Source organism: Notechis scutatus, chromosome 1 (genome assembly GCF_049901735.1).
Source record: "Notechis scutatus isolate UNSWTSFEM ecotype Mainland chromosome 1, rNotScu1.2, whole genome shotgun sequence".
NCBI lineage: Eukaryota > Metazoa > Chordata > Lepidosauria > Squamata > Elapidae > Notechis > Notechis scutatus.
Window position 1 is genome coordinate 129,625,341 of NC_142009.1, and position 27,857 is coordinate 129,653,197.

General features: G+C 39.8%; 1 protein-coding gene across 1 annotated transcript in view; it reads left to right on the plus strand.

Moving 5' to 3' along the window:
- The window catches only part of TPO (thyroid peroxidase), a 59,472-nt gene extending 34,739 nt beyond the window's left edge, over positions 1 to 24,733 (plus strand). Inside the window, exons 8-12 of the mRNA XM_087954919.1 lie at positions 12,828 to 13,086; positions 15,519 to 15,689; positions 18,861 to 19,098; positions 20,561 to 20,769; positions 24,526 to 24,733. Of these exons, the coding sequence (XP_087811045.1) occupies positions 12,828 to 13,086; positions 15,519 to 15,689; positions 18,861 to 19,098; positions 20,561 to 20,765 (873 nt within the window). The 3' untranslated portion in view covers positions 20,766 to 20,769; positions 24,526 to 24,733. The remainder of the gene's footprint in view (positions 1 to 12,827; positions 13,087 to 15,518; positions 15,690 to 18,860; positions 19,099 to 20,560; positions 20,770 to 24,525) is intronic.
- Positions 24,734 to 27,857: the final 3,124 nt, after the last annotated feature.

The window sequence follows — 27,857 nt, forward strand, 5'->3', positions numbered from 1 at the left end:
ATTATATCGAGCTGGTTTTACTATTCCCCAAAACTATCAAAAGGAATCATGCATGTTTCTCCAATCATTCCCCGTGTGATCATTGTCAATATGCATTCAGATTTCCCAAGTGAAACTGGATTCTCTGCTAAATCTGAGCAACATTTGATTATTTTTCTTTCTCCTTTCTTCCATCCATTAACTGACGAACAGGTGCTTAATCTCTTTATGTTATTCTTTACTGATTGGTTCTTAATTACCAGTTCTACATTCTAGCCTTTCTGAACATTTTTTTGTCCTTTCTTCATTCCTTCTCTGATTTCAGAGAAAATAATAAAACTTTAGAAGTCCTCCAGGACTTTTCAAGGATTTAAGATAATTCCATAATTTGGGCTCTGGGTTTTTTCCTTCCTTGATTTCTTAGCTTCTTAAGAACTTAAGAATTCCTGCTAAATGGATATTTGTGAAACTTCTCATGGTTTTTTTTTTTTTACACATGCTATTTGATCGGCTATGAAATATATAAAACTAAAGGTAAAGGTTTCCCCTTTCCAGTTGACTCTGATTCTAGGGGGAACAATACTCATTTCTGTCTCTTAGCTGAGGGAGCCAGCGTTTCCAAAGACGCTTCCATGGTCATAGGGCCAGCATGACTGTATAGGCTGAGGCACACAGAACACTGTTACCTTCCCATTGAAGTGGTACCTATTTATCTATTCGCATTTGCATGGTTTCAAACTTCTAGGTGGGGAGGAGCTTGGGCAAGTAACGGGAGTTCACTCTGTTGTGCGGTGTCCAGGTCTTGAACCCGGACTGTCAGCTGATGAATTCAGTGTCTTTGACCAATGAGCCATCGTGCCTCCGTATGAAATATGTAGTTCACCAGAAATCAGGTTACCTTTTGTCATCCCCATTCCTCATATATGAGTTCAGAAAGGAATGCTTAGTCTTGAACATGCCTGGAACATTCTCCAGCATCATTTTTCTACATCTTGGCACAGCTAACCAAATATATTTTTCAGCATTGGTTGCTTTGGGGATACATTTTCCAGAAATAATTTGCTTCACCATTATCTGTTGATTTGATCTTTTCTTTCAAAAGAAGTCAGTGATTCTGTTAGTCCCACAGCAGAACAAGTAGCTTCAAGCTTTTACAATGAAAGTCTACATTGATTTCTTCAGAGTCATTTATCTGAGAGTTCTTCTCCATCTTCTTTTATTCCCAGAGTTTTCTTCTAGGTTTGGGGGGCAAGGGGATAGTGCACAGCAATATGAGTCTTATGTCGGCTGAATCTTTATGTCTTTTGATATCTTGTAGGAGGATATGGCTGTTGTTATAACATCAATCCTGGGAAGTTATTGAAAAAGATAATTAAAAAAACAGATCTGCCAACATCTAGAAACAAGTAAAGTAATAACTAGCAGTCAGCACGGGTTTGTTAAAAACAGATCATGCCAAACCAATCTTATTTCATTCTTCAACACAGTAACTAAATAAGTAGACCAGCAAAATACCACGGACATAATATATTTAGATTTCAGCAAGGCATTCGACAAAGTAGACCACAACCTACTTCTTGGTAAGCTAGAAAAAAAGTGGAATAGATAGCACCACCACTAGATGGACTCGCAACTGGTTGACAAACCGTACTCAATGAGTAGTCCTTAATGGGTCTAAGTCTACATGGAGGGCAGTAAGCAGTGGGGTGCCACAAGGGGTCTGTCTTAGGCCCAGTACTCTTCAATATCTTCATTAATGACTTAGATGAGGGAATAGAAGGGGAACTTACCATTTGCAGATGATACTAAGCTGGCAGGAATAGCTAACACCCAAGAAGACTAGAACACTGGGCCATATCTAACAAAATGAAATTAAATGTAGAGAAAAGTAAAGTCCTACACTTAGGCAAGAAAAACCAAAGTACACATATAGACTGGATGAAACCAGGCTCAATAGCAGTAACTGTGAGAGGGATCTTGGAGTTTTAGTGGACAACCAGCTAAATATGAGCCAGCAGTGTGCAGCAGTAGTCAAAAAAGCTAATGCAATCCTAAGTTGTATTAACAGAGGGATACAATCAAGATCAAGTAAGGTAGTAATACCACTCTATAAAGCCTTAGTAAGTCCACACCTATAGTACTGTATCCAGTTTTGGTCACCACACTATAAAAAAAGATGCTGAGACTCTAGAAAAAGAACAAAGATGAGCAACCAGGATGATTAGGGGACTGGAGACTAAAACATATGAAGAATGGTTAAAGGAACTGGGCATGGCTAGTCTAGTGAAGAAAAGGACCAGGGGAGACATGATAGCAATGTTCCAATATTTGAGGGGCTGCCACAGGGAGGAAGAGGTCAAGCTATTTTCTAAAGTGCCTGTAGGCCAGACAAGGAATAATGGATGGAAACTGAACAAGGAGAGACTTAACCTGGAAATAAGGAGAAACTTTCTGACAGTGAGAACAATCAACCAATGGAACACCTTGCCCTCGGAAGTTGTGGGAGTGCCATCACTTGAGACTTTCAAGAAGAGATTGGACTGCCATTTGTCAGAAATGGTGTAGGGTCTCCTGCTTGGGCAGGGGTTGGATTAGTTGACCTACAAGGTCCCTTCCAACTCTGATTATCTGTTATTCTGTCTTCAACCTTGAATGCCTACCTGATTCTTCCCCTCTTCCTCCTATATTGATTTCCTTTTCCTTTATTTTGCTTTCTATGATCAGGCTTATAAGGATTTTATTTTCTTTTTTCTTCTCAGCTCTTTTTAAGCATTCTTTTAATAATCTTTTGTTGAAAACCCCTTATTTTGATTGTCTTGTATGTTCTGCCTACCGATTTTTCTTCTTTTTCCATCTAAAAGTTTTCAGATAATTGTTTTCTGTCAGATTGCACCTGAGTTTTTAATGTTGTTCTGATGACTCAAGCCCGACACTCCTGTTTGATATTCTGAATCTCTACCAACCAGTTCTGTCCCTTCTTGGGGTTTTTTCTGATATTCTTTCCAATTCTTGGTTCTTTTCTTTGTTCTCTTCTACCTCAACAAGTACCAAGTTTGAATTTCATCTGACAAAACCCAGATTGAACAGCACTTTCCTTGTTGAGATGAACAAATTTGGACTTCTTTATCAAGATACCTTGAGGACATTTTGAGAGGGGTTATCCAACCACAGATTGAAGTTGAAAAAAACAAACAAATAACTGATCTTCCCCAGTCAGTTTGCCCCTGGTATCCTCTTATTGACGCAGCTCTTTTTTGATGGCACCTTTTTCTATAGCTCAAAATTTGAGAATACAGGTCCATGCCTGCTTAAAGTTCAGACTCTTCATTAAAATTACAACCAAGTAATGTCACCTTTCCATATTCAATGATGGGAATTTGTAGATCACTTTTGATTTCCCAGACAGCTAAACTACTCATTCATGGTTTGATGGGGTCCTGCGTCTTACCAAAACTCCCTTCCTCTTACTTCATCCTTTAACCCTGCAGTTTACTTAGAGCTGAATCATCTCATTTTCATCATCCCATCTCATTTTCCATGTTGTATGTGATTCATTGAGTACCAACCAGGGTTAGAATACAGTTAAATTACTACTCTTAGCATACACGGCTCTGCAATCCTGGTTACTTCTGACATTTCTGATTTGCCTGGGTAATGTGCTACGTCAGCTAGAGATTAGAACTGTATTCTGCTTATATCATTTTGTACTGTTCTGGCAATGGTGGGATTCAAATATGTTTGCCACCGGTTCGGTGGGCGTGGCTTGGTGGGCACGCTTTGCATGTGTGCACACACTTTGCATGCATGCACACACCAAACGTGCACTTTGCGCAGGCGCAGAGGCATTGTGATGACCCGTAGTGTCTCAAAAACAACACAAAAACTAAAACATGAATCGAAGTCTTGTAATGCCTTCAACTTAGCTTCGCTGTTTTATTAATCACAGTTTAAATTCAAAAAGTAGATAATGAAGCAAAAAGGAAACCCCAAACAAACTGCATTGACGAGAGCTCCAAGGCAAACCAAGATAATTAATCATATATTCCAGGAAGATAACCGGGGAGAATCCATGGGAAGAATGCTAACAAAGATAAACCTCATCCAAGGAAAGCACTAATTTGACTCCAGTGTCTGTGAACACACAGTTCCAAACTCTTATACACAGCTCACAGCTGCAACACATGAGGAGGATCATGGCCGTCTCCTCCCGGGTAGACCATACTTTTCCCTGATCCTCTCCTCCCTGCGTGCCCTAGGATGGATAGGGGATGGGCCTGGATCCTCCTCTGATTGCTCAGCCGGCCTCTGCCCTTCCCCAGCCTCCTCCATCACCTCTGGAGCCACACTTCCACTCCCTGTTGGCTGTTCCTCCTCTTCCTCAGAGTCAGTCTCCACCAGGGGCATGACAGGCGTTTGCGCAGGCGCAAAGGCGTTTGTGCAGGCACAGAGGCATTCTAACTCACCTCCTGCAAGCCTGAGCCGCACGCAAGTGGCTTTGGGTTTTTTTTTTTTCTTCAATTTATTTGTGTCCTCCTTTTCATTGTAAAAAAGTTGGTCACCTTACCATTGCCATTGGGCAGGCCAACTGAGAGTCACAGAAGTCTGAGGCTTCCTTTTGCCCTATTTATCAAGCTCTTTAAACATAAAAAGTTCAGAGGATACATTTCTAGCTGGGCTTTGCTCTTGCAGCTAGCTTTGTGCCTGTAAGGGTTTCCTCTCCCCATCCTGCCATCTTTGAATGGGGTTCCCATCATCACACATTTGCAATCAAGGGATGTGTTTATCCAGATATGAAACAGAACAACTCAGTGTGAAACCTCTGCAATCCTGGCATAATTCAACTGGAAGTGGGGAGGTACCCTAAGAGGCCACCCCATAAATTGTGAGCCTCTTACTTGAGTCTAGAAGAAATTAAACAGGCTTGTTTCAAGTCAGGAAATCTGTGTATGATTGCTCATGCTTGAAAACCTATGAATTAAGTCCACTTTCTTTACCTAACCGGGCTTTAATTTTTCACCTGAAAAGGGTTAGGCAGTAGCGGTGTCTGAATCAATTTGGTAGTCAGAACTTCAGCCAGCAAATAAGCAGTCAGGTTCCAAGAGGGAATTGATTGCTGTTGCAATTGCACAACATACAGCAACTGTACAAAACACAGTTTCAAGAGAAGTTGCTCCAGTGAAAGGCATTCCTCTGACTTTCTGGTCCGTAACCATAATAAAGAAATGCATGTGTGATCATCCCTTGAAAGAGTCTAAATATTCAAGCATCCTTTATTCCCCTCCCCCCAGAACTGAAACTCAATTGTTCATGTTTAATGCAAAGTCAGTTCATATCAAGGACCCCCTTCTGCAAGCAGTCACTTGCTTAGCTATTGGGGTTCCCCATTCATTGCCAGCATTCTCAAGGGCTGAAGGGCTTTGCCTCCAGTTCCATATCAGAATCCCCCTGTATCAAGTTTAGACGTGGTACATCCTGGATCTATAGTAAGAATGGTTGTTTTCTTGGCTTCAGAATTTATAAATTTACTGTTTCATGTTCTGAAGCAGAGCAGAAATGATCATCAGCAGGTTCTGACCAGTTCTGGAGAACCGGTAGCAGAAATTGTGAGTAGTTTGGAGAACCGGCAAATACCACCACTGACTGGCCCCACCCCCATCTATTCTCTGCCTCCCGAGTCCCAGCTGATTGGCTGAGTCTTCTTTTATTGCCCTGCACAGGAGAATGGAGCTGGAAAGTAGGTTAGTGGGGTGGGGAGGGAATTGAGATTTTGCAGTAACTGTCCTGGGAGGGAATGGAGATTTTACAGTATCCTTCCCCTACCATGCCCACCAAGCTATGCCCACCAAGCCATGCCCACCAAGCCATGCCCACCAAGCCACGCCCACAGAACCAGTAGTAAAAAAAATTGAATCCCACCACTACAGCAGAGGTTTGGCCAGCTAGCCCTTAGCATCCATCTTAATGAGACAAAGACTTCGTAGTGGGACAGCATTCCCAGAAAGAAGCAGTAGAAAATTTTTGGTTCTTCCCAGGTAACCTCTGTGTCTCAGAGTATCTTTTATCAATTTTGATTGATATAACCTACTGGCCTTTACGAAAATCCTGAAAACCTGATTCTTCCTGAAGGAATTGACCCAGATGATATACTATTGTAGCAAATACCTAAGGTTTTATATTGCTGATAATGCAGTATCTTTTATTATTTTATTGCTATTCTTATGATTTTTTAAATAAAAATCCTTGTTAGCTGCCCAGAATCATTTGGCAAGAGGCAACCGTATAAATTGAATTAATACATAAATAACAATGTTGCATTATCCTGGACAGGGAACATCTAAATTTTTGTTCTCACCTTAGTAACCTCACAATTAAATTATTGGCATGCATTCTGTATGAGGCTATTATTGCTCTCGGACTGGAAAATGCAGGCCATACAAATTGAGATTGAGTAGGCTACCTGGCCATTCATTATACTTGGACCAACAGAGGAAAACTAGCAGGTATGATGACATGATGAAAAACTCTTTAGTTTCACAACACATGAAACTTAACCATAGTTTCAGCTGGGAAACTGCAACCATCCTAGACCAAGCCAAGTCCAAAAATGCTAGGGAATTCCTGAAAGCCTGGCACCCATACTAATCAGCCATCAAGAGGCACATAGACAACATCTACATACCATTCAAAAGAGACAACCGATATCCAAAAAGGGAACAAAAATATCAAAACACCTGCCCACCAGCAATCAGTACCCAGATGAGCAGAGATTAACAATCAGATCAACAATCAACAATCAAGAAGTAAACAATACCCCAATCCAGGAACAATACCCCAATCAAGGAACTGGGAAAGTAAACAATACCCCAAAGTAAACAATACAAGTAAACAATACCCCAATCAAGGAACTGGCAAACAAGCTAAAAGTAAACAGCCCAACGTAAGAACCCCCAAGATTACCCCACCAGCATTTATATACAACAAGCCACTGTATATAAACAGAGAGACAACCCTATTCCCTACCAGTACTAATGATGTCACCTAGTTTAGATAATGAAACTTCTGCAAGAAAACAAGTTCAGAGAGCACCAAGGATCCTCCAATTGTTATACCTGTGTTACACCAAAATTACTAGCTGCCTATTAATACTGAGATGCATCGTAGATCCTACTTTTGATATATAGATATCTAACTTGAGATCAGGATACCTGACAGCCCAATTACAGACCTGGGCAGTCATTATTAACCTCAATAGAGGAAGTTCTGCTGTAATACCATAATCAGTAAGGGTTCTCTCAGAGTTCCCTGATATCTGGAATTCGGTTCCCCTTATCAGAAACCAGTTGTTCTGTCTTCAGATGCCTGTTAAAGACCTATTTCTTCCTGAAAACCTTCCCTATGTGAATATGACAGAGGAATAGTTTGATTTCCCTTTTCCCCTTTCTAATATTTTTAATGGGTATATTGTATTTAATTTTACTCCCATAACCCTTCCATTATTTTTACTGTAAACTGCTTAGAGGTGAGGTTGTTTAGAAAGCCGTATCAACACCCAATCACTCAATTAGTCGGTCAAGTCAAAGCAATAACAAGACCAAGGAATTGTATTTTTTATATACCTATATTTTTTCCAGAAGCCCAAGGTTAAAGTACTATTTATCATCTGTCTGAGCATTGCAGGTTAATGAAATCAGCTTTTGGCACATTAGAAACAGTTTAGAAAGAATCTTGTCATTTTCAGGGACATTTACTACATCTATACCAACATAAAGTTGGTAACATAAATCACAGATGCATAACTGAAGTGGGTACTTTACTAGCAGCTTCATACATATCAACTATGAATGTGAAACTTTCTTATTGAGCCCCTACAACTATATTCCCCTACAACCTGGGGGAAAGTAACTAAAAGAATAATATCTTAATAGCGCAAATAGAGAAATAAGTAGTAACTTTTTTAATGCTAATACAGAATATTTATACAAATTACAAGAACAGATTTAGCTGCTTTGAGGGATGACAGAGTAAGGAAAATGATTTTTCCCCTGCTTGGAAAATATTGTGAACACTTCCTTATAAAAATGTAGTGAATTCATAGATAACATCACTGGGGAAATTAAAGTAGAAAGACAGCATGAATGCAGGTCTCCCAAGGTCATGCCTTTCTATCCTTTTGAAATGACATCATACTGGGAGAATCTAAAATTAGGAAGCAGAGCGGAAAAATTATATCATGCAATTTAAGGTTATTTCTGAAGTCACCTCTGTTCTTGTTATTATTCTATGTTTACTCAAGGCATATATATGCTAGCTGATTCTCAGTGCTTCGGTACCAGATTCTGGTAGATTTTAGTACAGGTAGCCTTCTCTTATAATAGGGACTGGCAACTCTGTTACTAATCAGAGCAGACATTAATTGTGCCATGAAAAGTTTTATCAATCTAACAGGAAAAAGTAGCATAAGAAATATTCAAGGGCAGGTAGTGGTGGGATTCAAATTTTTTTACTATGGGTTCTGTGGGCGTGACTTGGTGGGCATGACTTTGGTGGGCGTGGCAGGGAAAGGATACTGCAAAATCTCCATTCCCTCCCCACCCCACTAACCTACTTTCCAGCTCCGTTCTCCTGTGCGGGGCAACAAAAATAAGCCCAGCCAATCAGCTGGGACTCGGGAGTGGCCAGTCAGAGGTGGGACTCAAGAGGGCCAATCATCTGGGATGGGGGCGGGGCCAGTCAGAGGTGATATTTGCCAGTTCTCCGAACTACTCAAAATTACCGCTACCGGTTCTCCAGAACTGTTCAGAACCTGCTGAGTAGCACCTCTGATGGCAGGCAACCTTGAAAAGGCAGGAAGAACACAATACGTTCACATTTATTTCATTTATTGGAGGTTTTTCCCCCCCTCTTCTGTATATTGTTTCTTTTTACTAACTGATTAACACCAAAGTGAGCATATGGAACAACTAAAGAGGCCAAAAATTACTTTGCTGTCTGTTTGGGATGGAAAATTGCTGTGCCACTCTGGTTAGGATTGCTGTGGGAGTTGACTTAAAGGTGGAGTTTGTTACTTGGCGAAGGCCATAGTTGCTGACTGAGAGGCTCTGGCTCAGGACCAATGAAGAAGCCATTCTTTCTATTTAAAAGTATCTGGCAGAAACAATTGGACCTCTAACTGAAGAAATGTTCACTGTGTAGCTAGCTGTTCAAGCTGATAAGGGAGCCCAGCAGCAGCCAAGAGTTTCAGGTAAAGGTTTCAGCAGACATTTAGTATGCTGCTTTTACTCGGTCTAGAAAGGAAAAGACTGAGGCAGAAGAAGATCTTATACTTGTCCCTGGTTAGCATGGTCTAGATCAGAGGTCTCCAAACTTGACAACTTTAAGACTTGTGGATTTCAGCTCCCAGAATTCTCCAGCCAGGAATTCTGGGAGTTAAAATCTACAAGTCTTAAAGTTGCCAAGTTTGGGGATCCAATTTTTTCTAGTTGAAGCAGCACGCACAAACTCTGAGGTCTCCTTGAGGGACCAAGCTTCAAAATTATAGAAAGGGAATTTAGCCATAACAACCATGTGGCTTAATGAATGACCAAATGCATGTTTAAATTGACATTTTTGTGAGCCAACTTATGTGTAAAAATAAAAACCCTGCCAGCATTTTTGCTCTGGAGTCAATACCTGGTAGAATTCTGTGGAAGAATTCTAGGCATTTGTTGGAACATTATACCGATCCTGCCATTTTGGCATTTAGTGATTTCTGAAAGAAGCTCAAATGCTCATTTTTGTTTACTTCATTCCGTCGGGAAAGTGGCCTGCTAAAGATCTAATCTCAGCTACACTGTTTCTCATTTAATTCGTATAATGAAAAAGGGAAAAGAATCTTCCATTTGCTCTTCTCCAAATACCTTTTAATTTTCCAAGGCGTTTGCAACGGCAGTTACACTGAAGCTGATGTTCATCACTTGCCGCAGTCCTTCCATTTCTTCTGCCTTTTTGCTTTTCCTTTCAGAGGGCTCCACTCAATTTAGGTCACTCTTGTATTGCAAAGATAAAGGCTTTTATTTATTTATTTTTCGTTGTATAAGGCTGGGTGTCTCCGAAGTACAATACGAACCATTCCTTGCCAGAAAGGCTGGCTGAATGAAGAATATCGGCTGTTTTTTCTTTTCTTTTGCAGTAATGTAAGGCAGAGTTGAGCTCGGTTTGAACAGTCTGGCCCAGATGGGATTTTTGAAAACATCCTGATTTAAAGAGATACCCACATCACGCTTATGGGCCTGTTTGCTGAAAGACTTGCTGTTCCAATATTGGAAGGTCTCATAGAGACATTATAGCAATAGCACTTAGATTTATATAGTGCTTTACAGCCCTCAGTGAGTGTTTCACAAATGTGGGATGATGGGAGCCACATTCAAAGATGGCAGAGTAGGGAGAGGAAACCTTACAGGCACAAAACGAACTGAAAGGAGCAAGGCCCAGCTAGAAATGTATTCTCTGAACTTTTTATTTTTTATTTTTTAAAAAGCTTGATAAATAGGGCAAAAGGAAACCTCAGACTTCTGTGACTCTCAGTCGGTCTGGCCAATGGCAATGGCACTCCACAATAGTAATAGCACTTAGACTTATATACCACTTCATAGTGCTTTACAGTCCTATCTAAGCACTTTACAGAGTCAGCCTCTTGCCCCCAACAATCTGGGTCCTCAATTTTACCAACCTCGGAAGGATGAGAAGCTGAGTCAACCTTGAACCGGTCAGGATTGAACTGCTAGCAGTTGGCAGAATTGCCCTGCAATTCTGCATTCTGACCGTTGTGCCACTATGCCATTGGTATCTGGGATTTTTTTAAAAAATACAATACATTCTCTTTTTTAGAAGTGTAACCTGCCACGACATGCTTTGAAGGATTATTTTATATAAATGCATAAATACATAAGGATGTATTAGCTCAGGAACTTGAGGTTCCCCAAATATTTTACACACAGCCGCTCCAAATCTTTTTCATCATGGACACTGATCAGGGATTTCAGCAATTGGTTGGTCCAATAATTAGTGGTCTACATTTGACAAAGAAAATCAGTGGAGTTTTCCTGACAAGTTATTAAATCATTGTTACTCCAGATTCCACGGGTTAAACAGAAATGTTAGTTGTTGCTGCTGGACCTTTCGAAGATGAGATCTTCTAAGTCCTACTTGGAAATAGGATTTTTGTGTGTGTGCCGTGTGTAGTTGATCCTATCAACTGCAATAATCTGTTTGTGGATTCGCGCAGAGGAAAAATATATGAAGGCAGCAATAATATATATTTTTAAAAGGTTGGCTCTTCCAGCCAGGAAATTTGGCCTTTGCTGAGCCAGCATTATATACTGTTGCAATAAGATTTATTTCTTAACCTCTCCCCCATCCGTAGATGGATTCTGTGAGCCTGTTATCTTAAAATCTGTCCATGATTTCATTCAGGAAAGAAGCCCTTCATCATAAACCAGGCAGGTGGCCATAAATTTGAAAGCAAGTTGCTCAAAGCCAGAGTTTCCAATGCAATTCAAGGCTGCCTTGCTTGCACTTTATTTTTATTTTTATTTTTATTTATTTATTTATTTATGTCAATTGCTTACAAGATAATAGGTATAAGTAAAAACATAGTTATGAATACATGGATACATATAAGAAAAATAAAAAAATAAAAGAAACAATAGGACAGGGACGGTAGGCACGTTGGTGCGCTTATGCACGCCCCCTACAGACCCCTTAGGAAAGGGGTGAGGTCAATAGTAGACAGTCTAAGGTTGAAGTTTTTGGGGTTTGGGGAAGAAACCACAGAGTCAGGTAGAGTATTCCAGACATTGACCACTCTGTTGCTGAAGTCATATTTCCTGCAATCAAGTTTGGTGCGATTAACCTTGAGTTTGTATCTATTGTTTGTTCTTGTGTTGTTATGGCTGAAGCTGAAGTATTCATTGACTGGTAGGACATTGCAATGTATGATTTTATATACTATACTTAGATCGGACCGAAGGCGGCGTAGTTCTAGGTTTTCTAGGTCTAGAATTTCAAGTCTGGTGGCATAAGGTATTCTACAACAAGTAGAGGAGTGGAGAACACTTCTTGTGAAATATTTCTGGACTTTCTCAACTGTGTTAATATCAGATACGTAATATGGGTTCCAGACTGATGAGCTGTATTCGATTATTGGTCTAGCAAATGTTTTGTATGCTCTAGTTATTAGTATAATATTACCAGAGAAAAAGCTACGTAAGATTAGGTTAACAACTCTTAATGCCTTTTTGGCTATGTAGTTACAGTGGGCTTTAGCACTTAGGTCATTTGAGATGAGTACTCCAAGATCCTTGACAGAGTTTGGATCATCAACAAGGTCTTGACTATTCAGCCTGTGATTTATTTTCTGATTTATTTATTTATTGCCAATATGTAGGACAGAGCATTTATTTGTTGAGATTTGAAATTGCCATTTGTTTGACCATTCTGATACATAGTCAAGGTCTTTTTGAAGGGTAGCAGTATTGTCTGTGGTGTTGAATAGCTTTACATCATCAGTGAAGAGAACACAGTTGCTCTTGATATGATCACAGAGGTCATTTATGTAGAGTATGAAAAGAGTTGGTCCTAGAACACTGCCTTGGGGGACACCACTGTTGCCAGGTACAGAATTTGATAGGATGCTCCCAATTTTGACCATTTGTTGTCTGAAGGCATCTCTGCCATCTGATATTGTCCAAGGAGTCACTCTCTTTGGGAATGTTGGATAAAAACAGTTTAACGTTTCTTGATAACAGTTTGTCCTTCCTAAAACACTATCGAGGGAGTTTTCTTATTTTCCTTCTTATTTCTTCCTTCAGATTATTACCATCAGGGATTACATTCCCAAGATCATTGGTCCAGATGCTTTCGAACAATACATTGGTCCTTATCAAGGCTATGATCCCACAATCAATCCAACAGTAACCAACGTATTTTCGACCGCAGCCTTTCGCTTTGCTCATGCTGCAATTCATCCACTGGTAAAGAGGCTCAATGCACAGTATAAGGAAGACCCAACTCTTCCTAATCTTTACTTGCACGAGGTTTTCTTCACTCCCTGGAGACTCATTAAAGAAGGTACTTTATGTAATGCGGTTAGATCCACTAACATCACAACAATATTCTTTCTAATTGAATTTTCTTTCAACGAAAAGGTTTTGTTTTCATTTTAACATTGTTCTGACTGCTGAATCATTAGCTAACACATTTTGGTTTTCTGTTTCTAGCTGGTAGAATTAATTACTCACCCTTTTTATTCAGAGTTTTGCAGCGTTAATTCAGCGCTAGGAAAATAAACACAGATGACTAATGCTTCATTTTACATCTTTACTTTATCGTAGAAGTGATCAAACTTCGGGACGGATCAAGTAGGTGGTGCCACAATGCATGCTACCAAGAGCCAATGATAGCAGAGAAATAGTGGTCCAAAAGTAGAAGAAATTATCATTTCTCTGCCTCTGTTCGTGAGAAATAGCCTTCTTTGATTAAGAAGATAATCAAAGGACATTTTATTTATTTATTTATTTATTTATTTGATTTGCCAATTGTTTACAAGATAATAAGTATAAGTGTATACATAGTTGTGAATACATGAAATGGGTACATATAAGAAAAATAAAAGAAGAATAAGAAACAATAGGACAGGGACGGTAGGCATGTTGGTGCGCTTATGCACGCCCTTACAGACCTCTTAGGAAAGGGGGAGGTCAATAGTAGACATGTTACAAATGCAGAGAGCTTCAGCAGCAACTTCAACAGCTCAGAAACAGACATCAGTTTCACTTTAGTAAGCATTATACACAGCAGAGGAGAGAAGCGGTTTCATTTCCAATAGACAGACTCAGAGCTCAACATAGCATCAGAGCTGCAGAGCTTAACATAGAGCCATGCCTAGGCTACTTCTAGTTTCAGTTTCCTAGGCTATTTCTAGTTTCAGTTTTCAAACAGTTCTCATTGGCTGACTTAGTTGCTATGCCTAGTCATTGGCTGACCTTGTTACCATGCTCTATTCCAGTTCATGAATATATTCTGACATCTTTTCATTTATTTTGGCTTTTGGAATAAATTTGGCTTGTCAAATGGGTTACAATCCAGGGTGGACTAAGGATATGTGTACACACTGCAAGGTTTATATGAAATACAATCAAAGCTCATACTTTCTGAATTATTTCAATAATTTTTTATTTATTTCAAAGATCAGGGGTATCAAACTAGATTTCTTTGAGAGCCAGATCAGCATTGTAGTTCTTCCCCGTGGGCCAGAAGAGTGGGGAGTGGGGAAGACGGGATGGACACCTCCTGCACCACCTTGCCAGCCAAAACGGGGCATGGGGGGGCTTATGCAGCCCCCCCCCCCCACCAGCCCATGTTTGGCTTGGATGGCCTCCTGCAGCACTCTACTGGCCAAAAACAGGCTGTGGGGGGGGGCAGATCCAGCTCGTGGGCCTTGAGTTTGATGCCCCTGGTCTAGACTAATTTTTTACAATGTGGTATTATAAACTGGGTATCAATAATACCTAAACCTCCAATTTATGTTGCAGGGAATAGGAAAGAAAAAATCCTCCAGATGTTGCTGGATCTCTTCCAGCAAATCCAGCCAGTAACAGTGAAGGTTTTGTGGGTAGCAGTTCAGCAATATCAGAAAGGCTTCACAATTGATATCTTGTTTCTAAAGAGGCAGATACAGCGTGATCAATGAAGGAGAATATTTGTACCTTAGAGTTGAAATGAAGGGTCCTTGATGTCCCCTGAGCTTGCTTGTTTTCTTGCAGATGTTTCATTACTCAAACTAGATAACTAGGGAGCACTGATGATGCTACCTAGGAATGAAAGGTCTGCAAGCACAGAGAGCATTAAATCCTCTTCATATAGGGTGGCCTAGGGCTGTGAGATAGGTGCCACCAGCAACCTTTGCTTCCTTATACAGTGTAGTATGGCTTGGGACCAGACTATCTGAGGGACCTTCTCTTGCCGGTCACATCTACCCGACCCATCAGAACAGGGAGGCAGGGAATGTTGCAGGTCCCATCCTTGAGGGAGACACACCTGGTGGGACCCAGAAGAAGGCCCTTCTCCTTGGTGGCTCCCTCCCTCTGGAACATAATTCCCCCAGAAATTACACTGGCCCCCCACTCTGATTCTCTTCTGAAAGGCATTGAAGACCTGGTTCTGCAACGGGCCCGGGGAACTGAGAGCGGGATGGAGGCCATTAAATGGCTTGTGTAATCTGCTATCTCTGGGTGGGGGGAGGTAGGGGTGATTTTACTATATTACTTTCACCTCTGACTGGAGATTTTACAGTATCCTTCCCACCAAGCCACGCCTACAGAACCGGTAGTAAAAAAAAAATTGAATCCCACCACTGGGTATAGCTGACCTAATGATATTAAAGAAAAAGTTGTAAGGACAGGTAAGTTATTTGTCTTGGATCGTTGATGAAATCTTATGTTTAAGCACTCATCTCAACCAGTTTAGCTTCATATAAATGCTACTTATTTTTGTGGTCGAAGGTGGTTTGGATCCCTTGCTAAGAGGTACACTAACAACTGCAGCAAAACTTCAGGTCCAGAATCAACTGCTGAATGAAGAATTAACGCAGAAGCTCTTTGTATTGTCTAACAATGCTTCCTTGGATTTATCATCACTTGATTTACAACGGGGACGTGATCATGGGCTCCCAGGTATATTGGTTTCAAGAAAAGATGTTCTATGTCAATATTAGGATGAAAGACGGTGTATATTTCCTCTGTGGCTTGAATATCGGTTATGATTATTCAAAGTTATTATTTTCCTGAGCGGGTTGGTAAAATGAGTTTCATGCAATGCTGCCTTTACTTTATCGTAGAAGTGATCAAACTTCGGGACGGATCAAGTAGATGGTGCCACAATGCATGCTACCAAGAGCCAATGATAGCAGAGAAATAGTGGTCCAAAAGTAGAAGAAATTATCAGTTCTCTGCCTCTGTTCGTGAGAAATAGCCTTCTTTGATTAAGAAGATAATCAAAGGACATTTTGTTTTTGTCCTTTAATGACCCCGCAATCCCTTGCATAGGGATGAAGTCGGGGCAACTGAATGGAGCTGAGTGTTTACTGGCCAGCTGCCCTTCCTGTCACCAATGCAGAGTTTGCAGCAGATATTTAGTCATTATGCCCAGAGAGAGAAATATCTACCACTACCTAGGATCAAACTCACAGCCTCCTGATTGTGAGGCGAGAGCTCCGCCTCTAGGCCTCTGCAACACTCAATCAAAGGATATAATGGAGAAGATTTAACATTTGTTTCATGGCCACCTTTCCCACAAGTTGACTAATAGATTCTGCTGCAAAGATGTCATAAGCTTATAGTTCTTGCCTGCGGCGGTTACACCAGAATCAGAATAGAGCTGGAAGGGACCTTGGAGGTCTTCTATTCCAGCCCCCTGCTCAAGCAGATCTTATACCATTTCAGACAAATGACTGTCCAGTTGCTTCTTAAAAACCTCCAGTGATGGAGCACTCACAACTTCTGGTGGCAAGCTGTTCCATTGGTTAACCGTCCTCACTGTTTGGAAGTTTCTCTTCAATTCCAGGTTGCTTCTCTCCTTGATTAGTTTCCATCCATTGTTTCTAACATTATGGTGTATGTTGTGCACATTGAAGGAGTAACCAGGGTTTACAGGAGTAGATTTCAAGGCATGATTTTTAATCATTCTTATTATAGGCAGTCCTCATCTTACAACAGTCCATTTAGTGACCATTCAAAGCTACAACGGCACTGAAAAAAAGTCACTCATGACCATTTTTCAGTTACAACCTTTGTAGCATCCCCATGATCACTTGATCAAAATTCAGACGCTTGGCAATTGGTTCATACTTATGACCGTTGCTGTGTCCCAAGGTGGTGCGATCACTTTTGCAACCTTTTGACAAGTAAAGTCAATGAGTCAGATTTACTTTTGACAAGTAAAGTCAATGAGTCAGATTCACTTAACAACCGGGTTTCTAACTTATCAACAGTAGCAATTCGCTTAACAACGAGGGCAGGAAAGGTCGTGAAATGGGCCGAAACTCACTTAACAAACATCCCACTTAACAACAGAAACGTTGGCCTCAATTGTGGTCGTAAGTCAAGGGCTACCTGTATTTACTTTCCAATTAAATTCCCCCCCCCCCAAAAAAAAACACCATTAAGGTATGCGAGTGTATCATGTGACTGCAACTCTTTAAAGCTTACCTGGTGGATGCAGAGAGTAACTGTGTGAACACATAAAAGTGTGGCTGCTTTAAAGAGCTGCAGACAAGTATACTACTCTTCCTCTCCTGCATTTTCTAATGCATCTTTTCCAAACTATGCCCTAAATTGGTGATGGCTAGCCTTTTCGGCACCAAGTGCCCAAAGCATGCGTGCGCATCATCCAAATGCTGCATGCACCTCCTCACACATGCACTCCTCCTCCCGCACATGCATGTGTGACTCCCTGTGATACCTGTGCATGGCACGACTCCCACATGTGCGCCCCACCTTATGCATGTATGCGCAACCCCTGCATGTGCACTCCACCCCCTGCGCATGCGTGCTCAACCCCCATGTGCCCCCTGTCCCTGTGAACACGTGGCAGAGACCTGAAGACCAGCTGGCCGGCAGGAGGCATTCGCGCACGCATGCATGGCAGAGCTGAGCTGGGGCGATGGCTCGCGTGCCCAGAGAGCGAGGGCTCTGCGTGCCCCTTCTGCCATAGGTTCGCCATCACGGCCCTAAAATCTATACAGGCCTAATCTGTTTTGGGTAGAGTTCTCTCTTTCATACGGTATTCATTTTCCTCCCTAACTAAAACTTTTAATATCAGATGAAACATTCCATTCATGCTTTCAGAGCTCTGGTTTTTCAACCCGCTGCCCTCCATTTCCAATCTCTTTTTGATGATTTATATAATTCACCTAAATACAAGTTCCTCTCTTTTAATTAGTAGAATATCAGCTGCTGTAATACTCTGACCCTGAAGATTAGCTGTTAATAGTGAGCTTGACATCTTTGAGTCTCTTAGTCTTGAAAAGCCTTAAATCAAATTAGTGATTGGTTTGCCATTATGATAAGCAGGACCAAGCTGGACTGGGACTTGTAAACAAATCCAGTTACAGTTTTGCACCACAGCCATCAGAATTTCTCCAACAGTGTTTTTCAGGGAAATCGCATCTATATACAATGCTGATGAATCAGAGGGTGCTGATGTTCTGTTGGCACAATGTAAGATGCAAAATATTTACTGTCCCACAGCTTCATTTGCATAGGGCTGTGGGTTTGAATTGGCAAAACCTACTATATCTCAAATCCCCTCCCAAAGCTTTTTTTCTCTGATTCTTGGGCTAGTTTCAATCAAAACTAGTTCAATGCTTGGCCCTAACATTACATTGGATAGGTGGGCTACAGAGCCAATGTAATTTTTTGAGCGAGCAGATGGGATTCCAATATGACAAATACATTCTTTATGCCAAGACAAAGCAATGACTTTTTCTAGTATTTTTTTTTAAATACTAGAAAAAGTCCACTGTTGCTCTAAGCTCAGTTTACACATGGATTGGGAGCCATGAGGATATATCAGGGTTGTAGGCTTGACAGGAAAATTGGAAGAAAAAAAAATTCCCAAAAGATGGTACTGCCGCATAACTTGCCACAAAAACTTCATGGTTGTATCCATATAGTCCCAATGTTCTCACTCTACAAAAAGTTTTTGGTAGAAAAATTATTATTTCATGGAGGCAGGGGTTCAGATTTGTTTTTAGAACTGATGCACTGCTAACATGGTGAGGGTAGTTTTGTATATCTAAAAAAGAGAACTGTGTTTGAATCTTATTGTTTATGCAATATCTGTAGGTTACAATGACTGGCGAGAATTCTGTGACTTGCCAAGACTAAGGACAGAACAGGAGTTGATGACAGCAATAGAGAATAAAACCATGGTCCAAAGAATTATGGAACTCTACAAAAGCCCCAACAATATTGATGTCTGGCTGGGGGGAATAGTAGAAAATATTCATCCCGATGCCAGAACGGGTCCCTTGTTTGCATGTATCATTGGAAAGCAAATGAAAGCATTGAGAGATGGTGATAGGTAATTGTACCTGCATTGTTGGATTATACTTGCTTTTACAGAACAGACAGGGTGAGCCATTTAGATATCTGGACTCAATAGGTTTAGTGAGCTTCAGCACAGTGAAGCCTTTCCTTCCTTCCTTCCTTCCTTCCTTCCTTCCTTCCTTCCTTCCTTCCTTCCTTCCTTCCTTCCTTCCTTCCTTCCTTCCTTCCTTCCTTCCTTCCTTCCTTCCTTCCTTCTTTCCACAAATTTCTCCATCATCATTATTACCATCACCACCCCTATCATGAATTATGTTAGTGACTGGATGTTACAGATTCTGCCAAGAAAGAATAACAAACCCTCAGTGACTTAAGGAATTGGACTGAGGATCTCCAATAGAACTCAAGGACTCAATACCTCATTACATAGCTAACATCTTCTGCCAACATAGCTGTTAGATCGCGGGAAAGGAGACTCAAGACCAGTGTGACATTTCAGCTCTTTATTTAGTATATAGATCTGTACAAGATCTTGGAGCCGCGGCAGCCCTTCATATAGGGATTGCTCGTGGCTCGCCAGCCAATGACAGCTCTTTGAATCTCCCGCAATCGGTCCGGCCAATCGTGGTTGATTCATAATGAGCCAATCACAGCAGTTTAGCTACCCAATCATTTTGCAGGATTAGGGACCAATCAGATAGGAGTATTTGGAGTATGCTAATATAGAACAATAGCACCAGTGATCTCTTTGCAGATGCTCACATATCAGTGCAAAAATTGCTGGGTTGGAGGTTAGCAAGCTGGCATTTGAGACCTGAGTGCTGCTGTGTGAAGGGGTGAGCTCCCGTCATTCGCTCCAGCTCCTTGGCAGGGACATGATAGGAGCCCCCATGACCATCCCCTGAGCAATGGTGATGTTACTAGCTAATCTTTTCAACCCAGAAGTGCCTTAAACAGTACTCCTGACATGAACAAGGTGCAAAGATCTACAGTGGAGAAGACAAATATACTTGTAATGTAGTCCATGTGAACCAGGATGCTGCTTTGCTAGGGAACTGTTGCTTGATAGAAGCCAAAATGGATACAATTATAGTACAAAAAGTGTTCTCAGTGTTCAAGTTGAAAGCACTTGAGAATATCAAAATATTTGCAGCAGGAAAATATCATTGGAGCAGTATTAACAAACACCCACATGCTCAGTGCTCTGCGTCTTTAGTGCCTTACATTTCCCCCACATGGTGAAGTAGAATTGCATTCAGTATTCTTAATTCTATACCGTTAAATCCATGATATTACTTTTATTCCATATCCTTCAATGCAACATATAATCCCTTAGTCATTCGTGAGATCCCATTTTATAATACTCTACTCTCTACACAAATTTTAATCCATTGCTAGCCATGTCCTAATACATATTTTAATATCAGCAAATTTAGTCCTATGAAATTGGGATATACACTGACAGATTGTAATTGTATTGGCATCTTCTTCCCATGCAGATTTTGGTGGGAGAACATCAACATTTTTACTGATGCTCAAAGGCAGCAGCTTGGAAAATATTCTTTATCCAGACTTATTTGTGATAACACCGGCTTGACGGAAGCACCCCTTGATCCTTTTCTACTTGGGAAATTTCCTAAAGATTTTGTGTCATGTGCAAATCTACCTAGCATTAATTTAGGACCTTGGCGTGAAGTCCTTTGACCAGGTAACTTGAAAATTAATAATAGATTCGTCTACAAGTGTTTATTGATAAATACAGTACATTCTACTGCATTTCTCGAGCATAATGCCAGGGGAATAAACATAGGATTGCTGCTTTAATATCTCTCCCTTAGTTAGGGATATTTCAAACAAAAAAATATACTGAATGTTTTGCAGGATGGAAGTAAAGTGTCTTAATTTCTTCTGCCACCAATTTTATCTTGTTGCATTGCATGAAAGGATTATGAAAGTATGCAAGAAATATTGCTGAAAATAGTATCAGTAGTGGTGATACTATTGATCACATCTCCACCCACTTTAATGTACACACACTGACACTGTGGATTGCCTCCATGCAGCTGAGAATTAACCTTTTGTGAAGCTTTCCTTACTAAGAATCTAAATTACACCTAGCAAATTGAGTATTCTTCCATGTATAGGCATGGGAAAGAATTAGATTAGAACCAAGAACTGCCTTTAATTACGTTGCTGAATCTCTAAAAAGTTTGCCAATGCGGCATTTATATAACTGCCAAATTTAAAGAAATCAGGGACAATACAATGGAATCAAAGCCAATTAAGACAATGAGTGAATATATTTGGCAAGGAGAACATACTATACTATATATATATTCATGCAGACAACCAGCTACAAGAACATCTTCATCATCTGTTAACTGTACATGATTTTAATGCAGCAGAAACTAAGGCTACCGGATCTGGAGTGCAGAACTCTGGGCTATTGGTAAATGGCAGTAGACAGCACTCCATATACGACAATCCCTCAGAAGTCATTATTCCAGCTACAGTACAGCCTGGATAGAATATGATGATATGGCTTCCTAAATAAGTCAGAGTTGGTTTTAGAGATCACAGTAGATCCTAATTGGTTTAATTATGGCTTATTTAAGAAATCAGAATTGGATCTGCACAAGTTAAGCCATAACCATGGTTTACAAAGCCGAGTAGCAGAGTTCTCACTTCCTTTAAATGAAATAAACTTTGTAGAGTTTGGACCAATGTGTTAACCAAAATAATCTCTGGGAGAGACATACTCTGACACGATGGACATACATTTAGGGTTCAGGGTGAATAAAAAGTTGGTTTCTTATTATTATTAACAGAGATTTCCTTATCTGGAGGTTGTAAGATCTTTTATGGAAAAAATGTGATTCCTTATGGCCTTGCTCAGAAAAAAAGACTTTATCCATTCTTCTGGATAAGCTACAAAGCAGCAAATAGCTTATAAGGATATAGCTAGAAGATAATATAGTTATATGCTTTTTTTTCCTTGTAAAAATATGGGCAAATTTAAATGACAATAGTGAGCCCCAAGTTTAGACATTACATGGTTAGAATAACAACTAAAAAGAATGCTTTCTTTAGAACAGCTTTAGAAATTGTCTGTATAAAAGACATTCATAAAGTAAAATCGTGTATCATTATGCCAGCACTGAATGAGACAATTAAGAAAAACAGTATTTCAACACTTTAAGAAAATACAAATTGTACAAAAACACATATTGCAAAAGAAATGCACAAAGTTATGGTGAAGAGTATTTTAGAATATATATAACAAGTGTACTAACCCTGGAAAAGTGTTGCCTTTTTAAAAAATTATCACTGAAATATAATTTTATTTTATTTTTATTTATTTTTATTTATCTTAAATTGTTGCATTTTATTCCAATTCCATTTTAAATTGTTTTAATCAGATTTTAGTAATAGAATCTGAAACTCTGCACTTTGATATGGTCCAAGGGCTAATCAATAAAGTAAAGTAAGTAAAAATTATCATGATGGAAGATTCAATATAAATAAATAAAATCAATAAAAACAGATGTTATATTTTATTAGGCAGTGGGTAAATAACAAAACAATTACTAGCTGTTGGTCAACTTGACATTCTGGTAAACTGATTAAGGATAAAGAACTTAAAGATACATAATAGCAATAGAACTTGGACTTATATGTTCCTTCATAGTGCTTTAGTTTACAGCACTCTCTGATCAATTTACAAATGTCAGCCTATTGCTCCTAACAATTTAGGTCCTCATTTTATCAACCTCAGAAGGATGGAAGGCTGAGTCAATCTTGAGCAGGTTAGGACCAAATTCCAAAATGTGGACAGAGTTTGCCTGCAATACTTAACCACTGTGCCACCAATTAATAATACATTTATTATGGCTAAACAAAATAGTTTTAAAATATGCAAATTTTCAGATTCTCCAGAATTCTCTTTGATATAGGAGGTTACCAAAAGTGGTGAAAAAATTAAGAGGAAAGCTTGAAAGTCAAGAAATTAAATTTAGGCCAAGACTGCTAGATTGAATGTATTAAGTCATGATTACATGTTAGTGGTGTCAATTTGCATCTGCCATTAGGAAATAGAAAAACTGTTTCTTCCCCAGCTTTGAAAACACCAAGGCGACTACAGTAATCCACAATAGAGTGTATGTATGTATGTAGGTTGCAATAAGTCCTTTTAAATTCACTATATTGTTTTGTTTTTTGTACTGTATATGTGAGATTTCTGTATTCGGCAAGATATATGTTAAGTTTGGAGAATAATGGAGACCAGACATCTGACCAGTGACTTCAACTCTTTAATAACAGTAGATAGAACAGAACAGAGCAAGGCTATGGGCAGCAGTAACCCTTTTATAGGGTTGGCTGCTACCCTATTAACCAATAATAAGTGCATCAAGTTCAACTAATAACCAATAAGAAGTGTCCTAAAAATGGCCAATCAGGGGTTTGTTATGGACCAATCCTTGTTCGTTGTTTAAGGACCAATCAAGTGTGCAGGCTTTCAAAACCTCCTTTGCATTTGGGCTTAGTTACTTTTATTGATTCACAACAATATATTGCTGTAAATTTGCTATCCTAAGTTTCTGTTCCTAACCATGATGGTGCTAAAGTAAATATGCATTATGACAATGCAAGTTCTGCCCTTTAGTACTTTAGTTTTGCTGTCACTAGTAAGTATGTAAGGAACAGAGTTTGTGATGCAGGTTTTATTCCTTTCCAAAGTTGTTTATGATTCATGGAATCACTGTTGCCTGAATAAACAATACAAAATATTTATTTAGTGTTCCTTCAACAGCTGAATAAGCTGATTAATAGGCACCCTTGAAAATTATTACATCAAGGCAAAAGAAAAAAACAAAGATATTACAAGACTGTTCCAAAGTTTATTACTTGGAGTAATTATTGAAGAATAAGTATTGCACATTTAATTTTTCTCAGTTGTTGCATAATTTCATAATGTTATCAGTGCAATGAAATCTGTATATGTTTTACAAAATATGAAGATATGAATAAAAAAAACATTTGTACATGCACTATATCAGTGGTCTCCAACCTTTTTATGCTGCGGCCCGGTACCGGCATCAGCTGGGGCGCCGCCATCTGTGTTTGATGAAAAAGTGCCCGTGAGCTCACGGGCTTTTTCATCAAAAGACACAGATGGCGGCATGCTCCAGCAAACCAGCTGACCGGTAGGATTTGTTCCATCGGACCGGACCGGTCCGTGGACCGGTGGTTGGGGACCCTGCACTATATAACTACATGCACTGTTATACAAAAAATCTGGGCTTCACAACTGACTTCAGTATGGGTTAAATGCCCCTTAAAGTATATAAGAATAATAATTTAGTGGAGTGGACTATAAGGCTTCTATTTCAGTATATTAAAGCCATCACCATCAACCAAATTAATGTGCATAGTTTTTCACCTCATGTTCTGTTTCTACTTTAAGAATTGCAACCTGGTTCTCCAGTCAAAGAGGAACATGAGGACTTCATCATCCATTTTGGTAATCCACTCCTGCCACAAAAGATATAAGCTACCTGGACAAAAACAATTATCTTGCACAAAAGGGAAATGGAATTCAGAACTGCCAAGCTGTCAAGACGCTTCTCTCTTTTAAATCTGATATTTTCATCACAATTAAATATTTCAACATAGCCCCACTAAATGTCATTCCTTCAGTTTGTGTTTATTTACATATTTTTTCATTTTAGAAATTATACGAACAGAAGCAAAACATAAAAATATATGTAAAGGAAAGTTAAGGAAAAGATACCAAAAAGTGTGAGAAATTGCACAAATAAAGAAATATAAACATGGATCAAAGGTTGCAATAGGATTCATATGAAGCCTTCATGCTGTTCGAGAGCATATATTTTAAGAAATCTTTGCCCCATTTAATTGTAGGCAGGCCTTGACTCACTACCACAAAGGAGTCCAAAATTTATGTTGCTAAGTGATACTAAGTGAGACAGCTGTTAAGAGAGTCTTGCCCCCCGCCTTTACAACTTTTCTTGTCACCGTTGTTAAGTGAATCAGTGCAGATGTTAAGATAGTCACACGGTCGTTAAATGAACCTGGCTTCCTCATTGACTTGGCCTGTCAGAAGGACACAAAAAGTGAGCACGTGACCCTAGGACACTGCAGCCATCATAAATATGAACCAGTCTGACTTTTGATCATGTGACCATGTGGGGGTGTTGCAACGGTTGTAAGTGTGAAAATGTGTTATAAGACACTTTTGTCAGTGCTGTTTTAACTTCAGTCACCGAATGAATGGCTGCAAGTCGAGGACTACCTGTGGTAGGAAGGGAAATGGGGACAAGATTTAACCTCTGTGTTTAAGTTCAGGCTGGACAGACTGCAGCCACAAAATATTAGCTCCCAAGTAGACTTGAAATTGCCTCACATGCCTCTGAAAATATTCCTACTGCTTTTTAATTGTATAGAGAGGGCATGATGACCTGAATTGCTATCTTTGTTTTCAATCTGAATAAAATATGGTTTATGAAGTTCTTTGGGTGAGTGTACATAACTCATTAACTGAAACTATTTTCCTCTAAACATCCCTGGTGGCTGAAGTGCAAAGTAATGGTGTGTCCTCACTCAAACTGGCTGTTCATGGAGAAGCTCCATTTTTAACGTTGCACTTCAGTGATAAGGCTTAGGATGAGCAATTGAGCTAAAACCAATAAATTGTGAAAGACTGGATTGGAAACTGGGATTCCACCTAATTCTCAGTCACCAGGCCACTTTTTTTGTCCTTTGGGTATATGTGCACGATGCCATTGTTTAATTAATGTAGAAAATTGCACTGTTATGCTCACTGAAATGGGATTGGGAAAATATTCCATTCACAGAAACCTCCACAAAGAGTGTCCCATTGAAAAACTACAGATCTGCCATTGGAAGCTATATGTTGGATTTGTCCACAACCTGTTTCACACAAGCAACTATATCACTACAGTTCTGGTAGCCACTTGCCTTTGTCTGCCCTGCCATTATTATAATTAAACTTCACTTGCCCTAAATTAGAAAGAGAGCATCACTTTCAGATAGATTCAGAAATTTATCAATACTTAATGTAGATTTCAAACACATAGGTACCACAGAGAAGAGTGATCTTGGGAAGGGTCACTTTATTTAGCTTTTGCCTTGGAAGGAGGAAACAGAAAGTCCAACCCTGTCCATCAATTTCTCATTAATAATCTTAAAGATAATTTTAAAGATTGGATCCATGCCAGCTTATGCTGCACTTACTTTCTGTACTGAATGATGTGCAGTGGGAGGAAGGGAATTTCTTATACTTACCTAAAACTTTAAAAATAAACCATATGCATTGACAAAAACAACTATCTTTGAAAAGCAGAAGGAACTTCTCTAGCGTTTCTTAGAAGAGGCTAAAGCATTTTACAGGCTATTGCAGTCATGAAATAATGGAATTATAGAAGGTTTGTGCAGTCAGAGGATTTCAAGCAGGTGAGGAAAAACAAGAAACACAAAAACTGACTGTGGTGCTCAGTTGTGAGAGTACAGAAGAAGTCACAACCCCCTGATCATCTCTGTGGGCCCAGCTTCCTTCCCACCTGGATCCAGCTTCCAGATAGGACCCACTACCACTAACCATCTTCCTAAAGAAAAGGTGGGCAAAACAATAATGACAATACTACCAATAATAATTATTAACACCATCAAACATCCTTATTTGCCTATCCCAGGTCCTTGTGAAGGATTCAAGAGGGGGACAAAACTGCCAAATCCAGTCTGAACATCTGGCTGACTGTGCAATGAATCACAATACCATAGCAACCCTTTTTGGGCCCAAGTAGCTTTTAAAGCATATGGCCAGAGAACAGCAGCCCTGAATTCTTTTAAGATGAAAACAAGAGCATCCATCTTAACATTTTAAAAATTGATTGTTTTAAAAATACAATCAGAACTTTTCTTTTAGCTTCAGGTGGTCAGCAATTACACTTGGATGGAACAAGGCATTTAGCTGATAAGATCACAACTCCTCAAACATCAATCTCTCACAAAATGCTGTGGGTTGATTGAATATAGAGTGGGTGAGATTTATGATCCCTGTATCTTAAATAAATGGATAGATAGATGATAGGTTAAATAGCTAGATGATAGATTAAATAGCTAGATGATAGATAGATAGATAGATAGATAGATAGATAGATAGATAGATAGATAGACAGACAGACAGACAGACAGACAGACAGACAGACATAGATGCAGTTTACACCAAAGCAACCCTAACTTCTGCTAGAAAAATCAGAGCAGGGGTGGGATCCGACAGGGTTAACTACCGGTTCGGTGATTTACGAGGTTTGGTGATTTATGATGTGCTTCCCTGCACACTGCACAAGCCTGTAAATCGTCACCAGCTTGCTGCCTGACAGCTGAATGGCACTGAGTGCAGAGAAGCAGTATTTGAAACAGCACGTTTTCCTGCTTTTCAACTGCAGCTGTGCCTTGCACAGCAGCTGAGGTTGAAAAAGCAGGAAATAAAGGTCAGATAAGAGCCCGGGCAGGCGGGTGGGCCAAAACATCAGCAGACATAGAACCAGTTCTATGTCTGCTGCTCTTCAGAGCTACTGGTACTACAGAGCCCAAGAGAACTGGTAGAATCCCACCCCTGAATCAGAGGCAAATTTCTTGAAATAAATAACAGACATACTCAAAATACAGAAAACACAGCTGCAGGCTGGCTTTCCTAGCCAAGGTGTAGTCTGAATGATTTTTGTGGAGAGAAGGATTCCCTTGAATGCATGG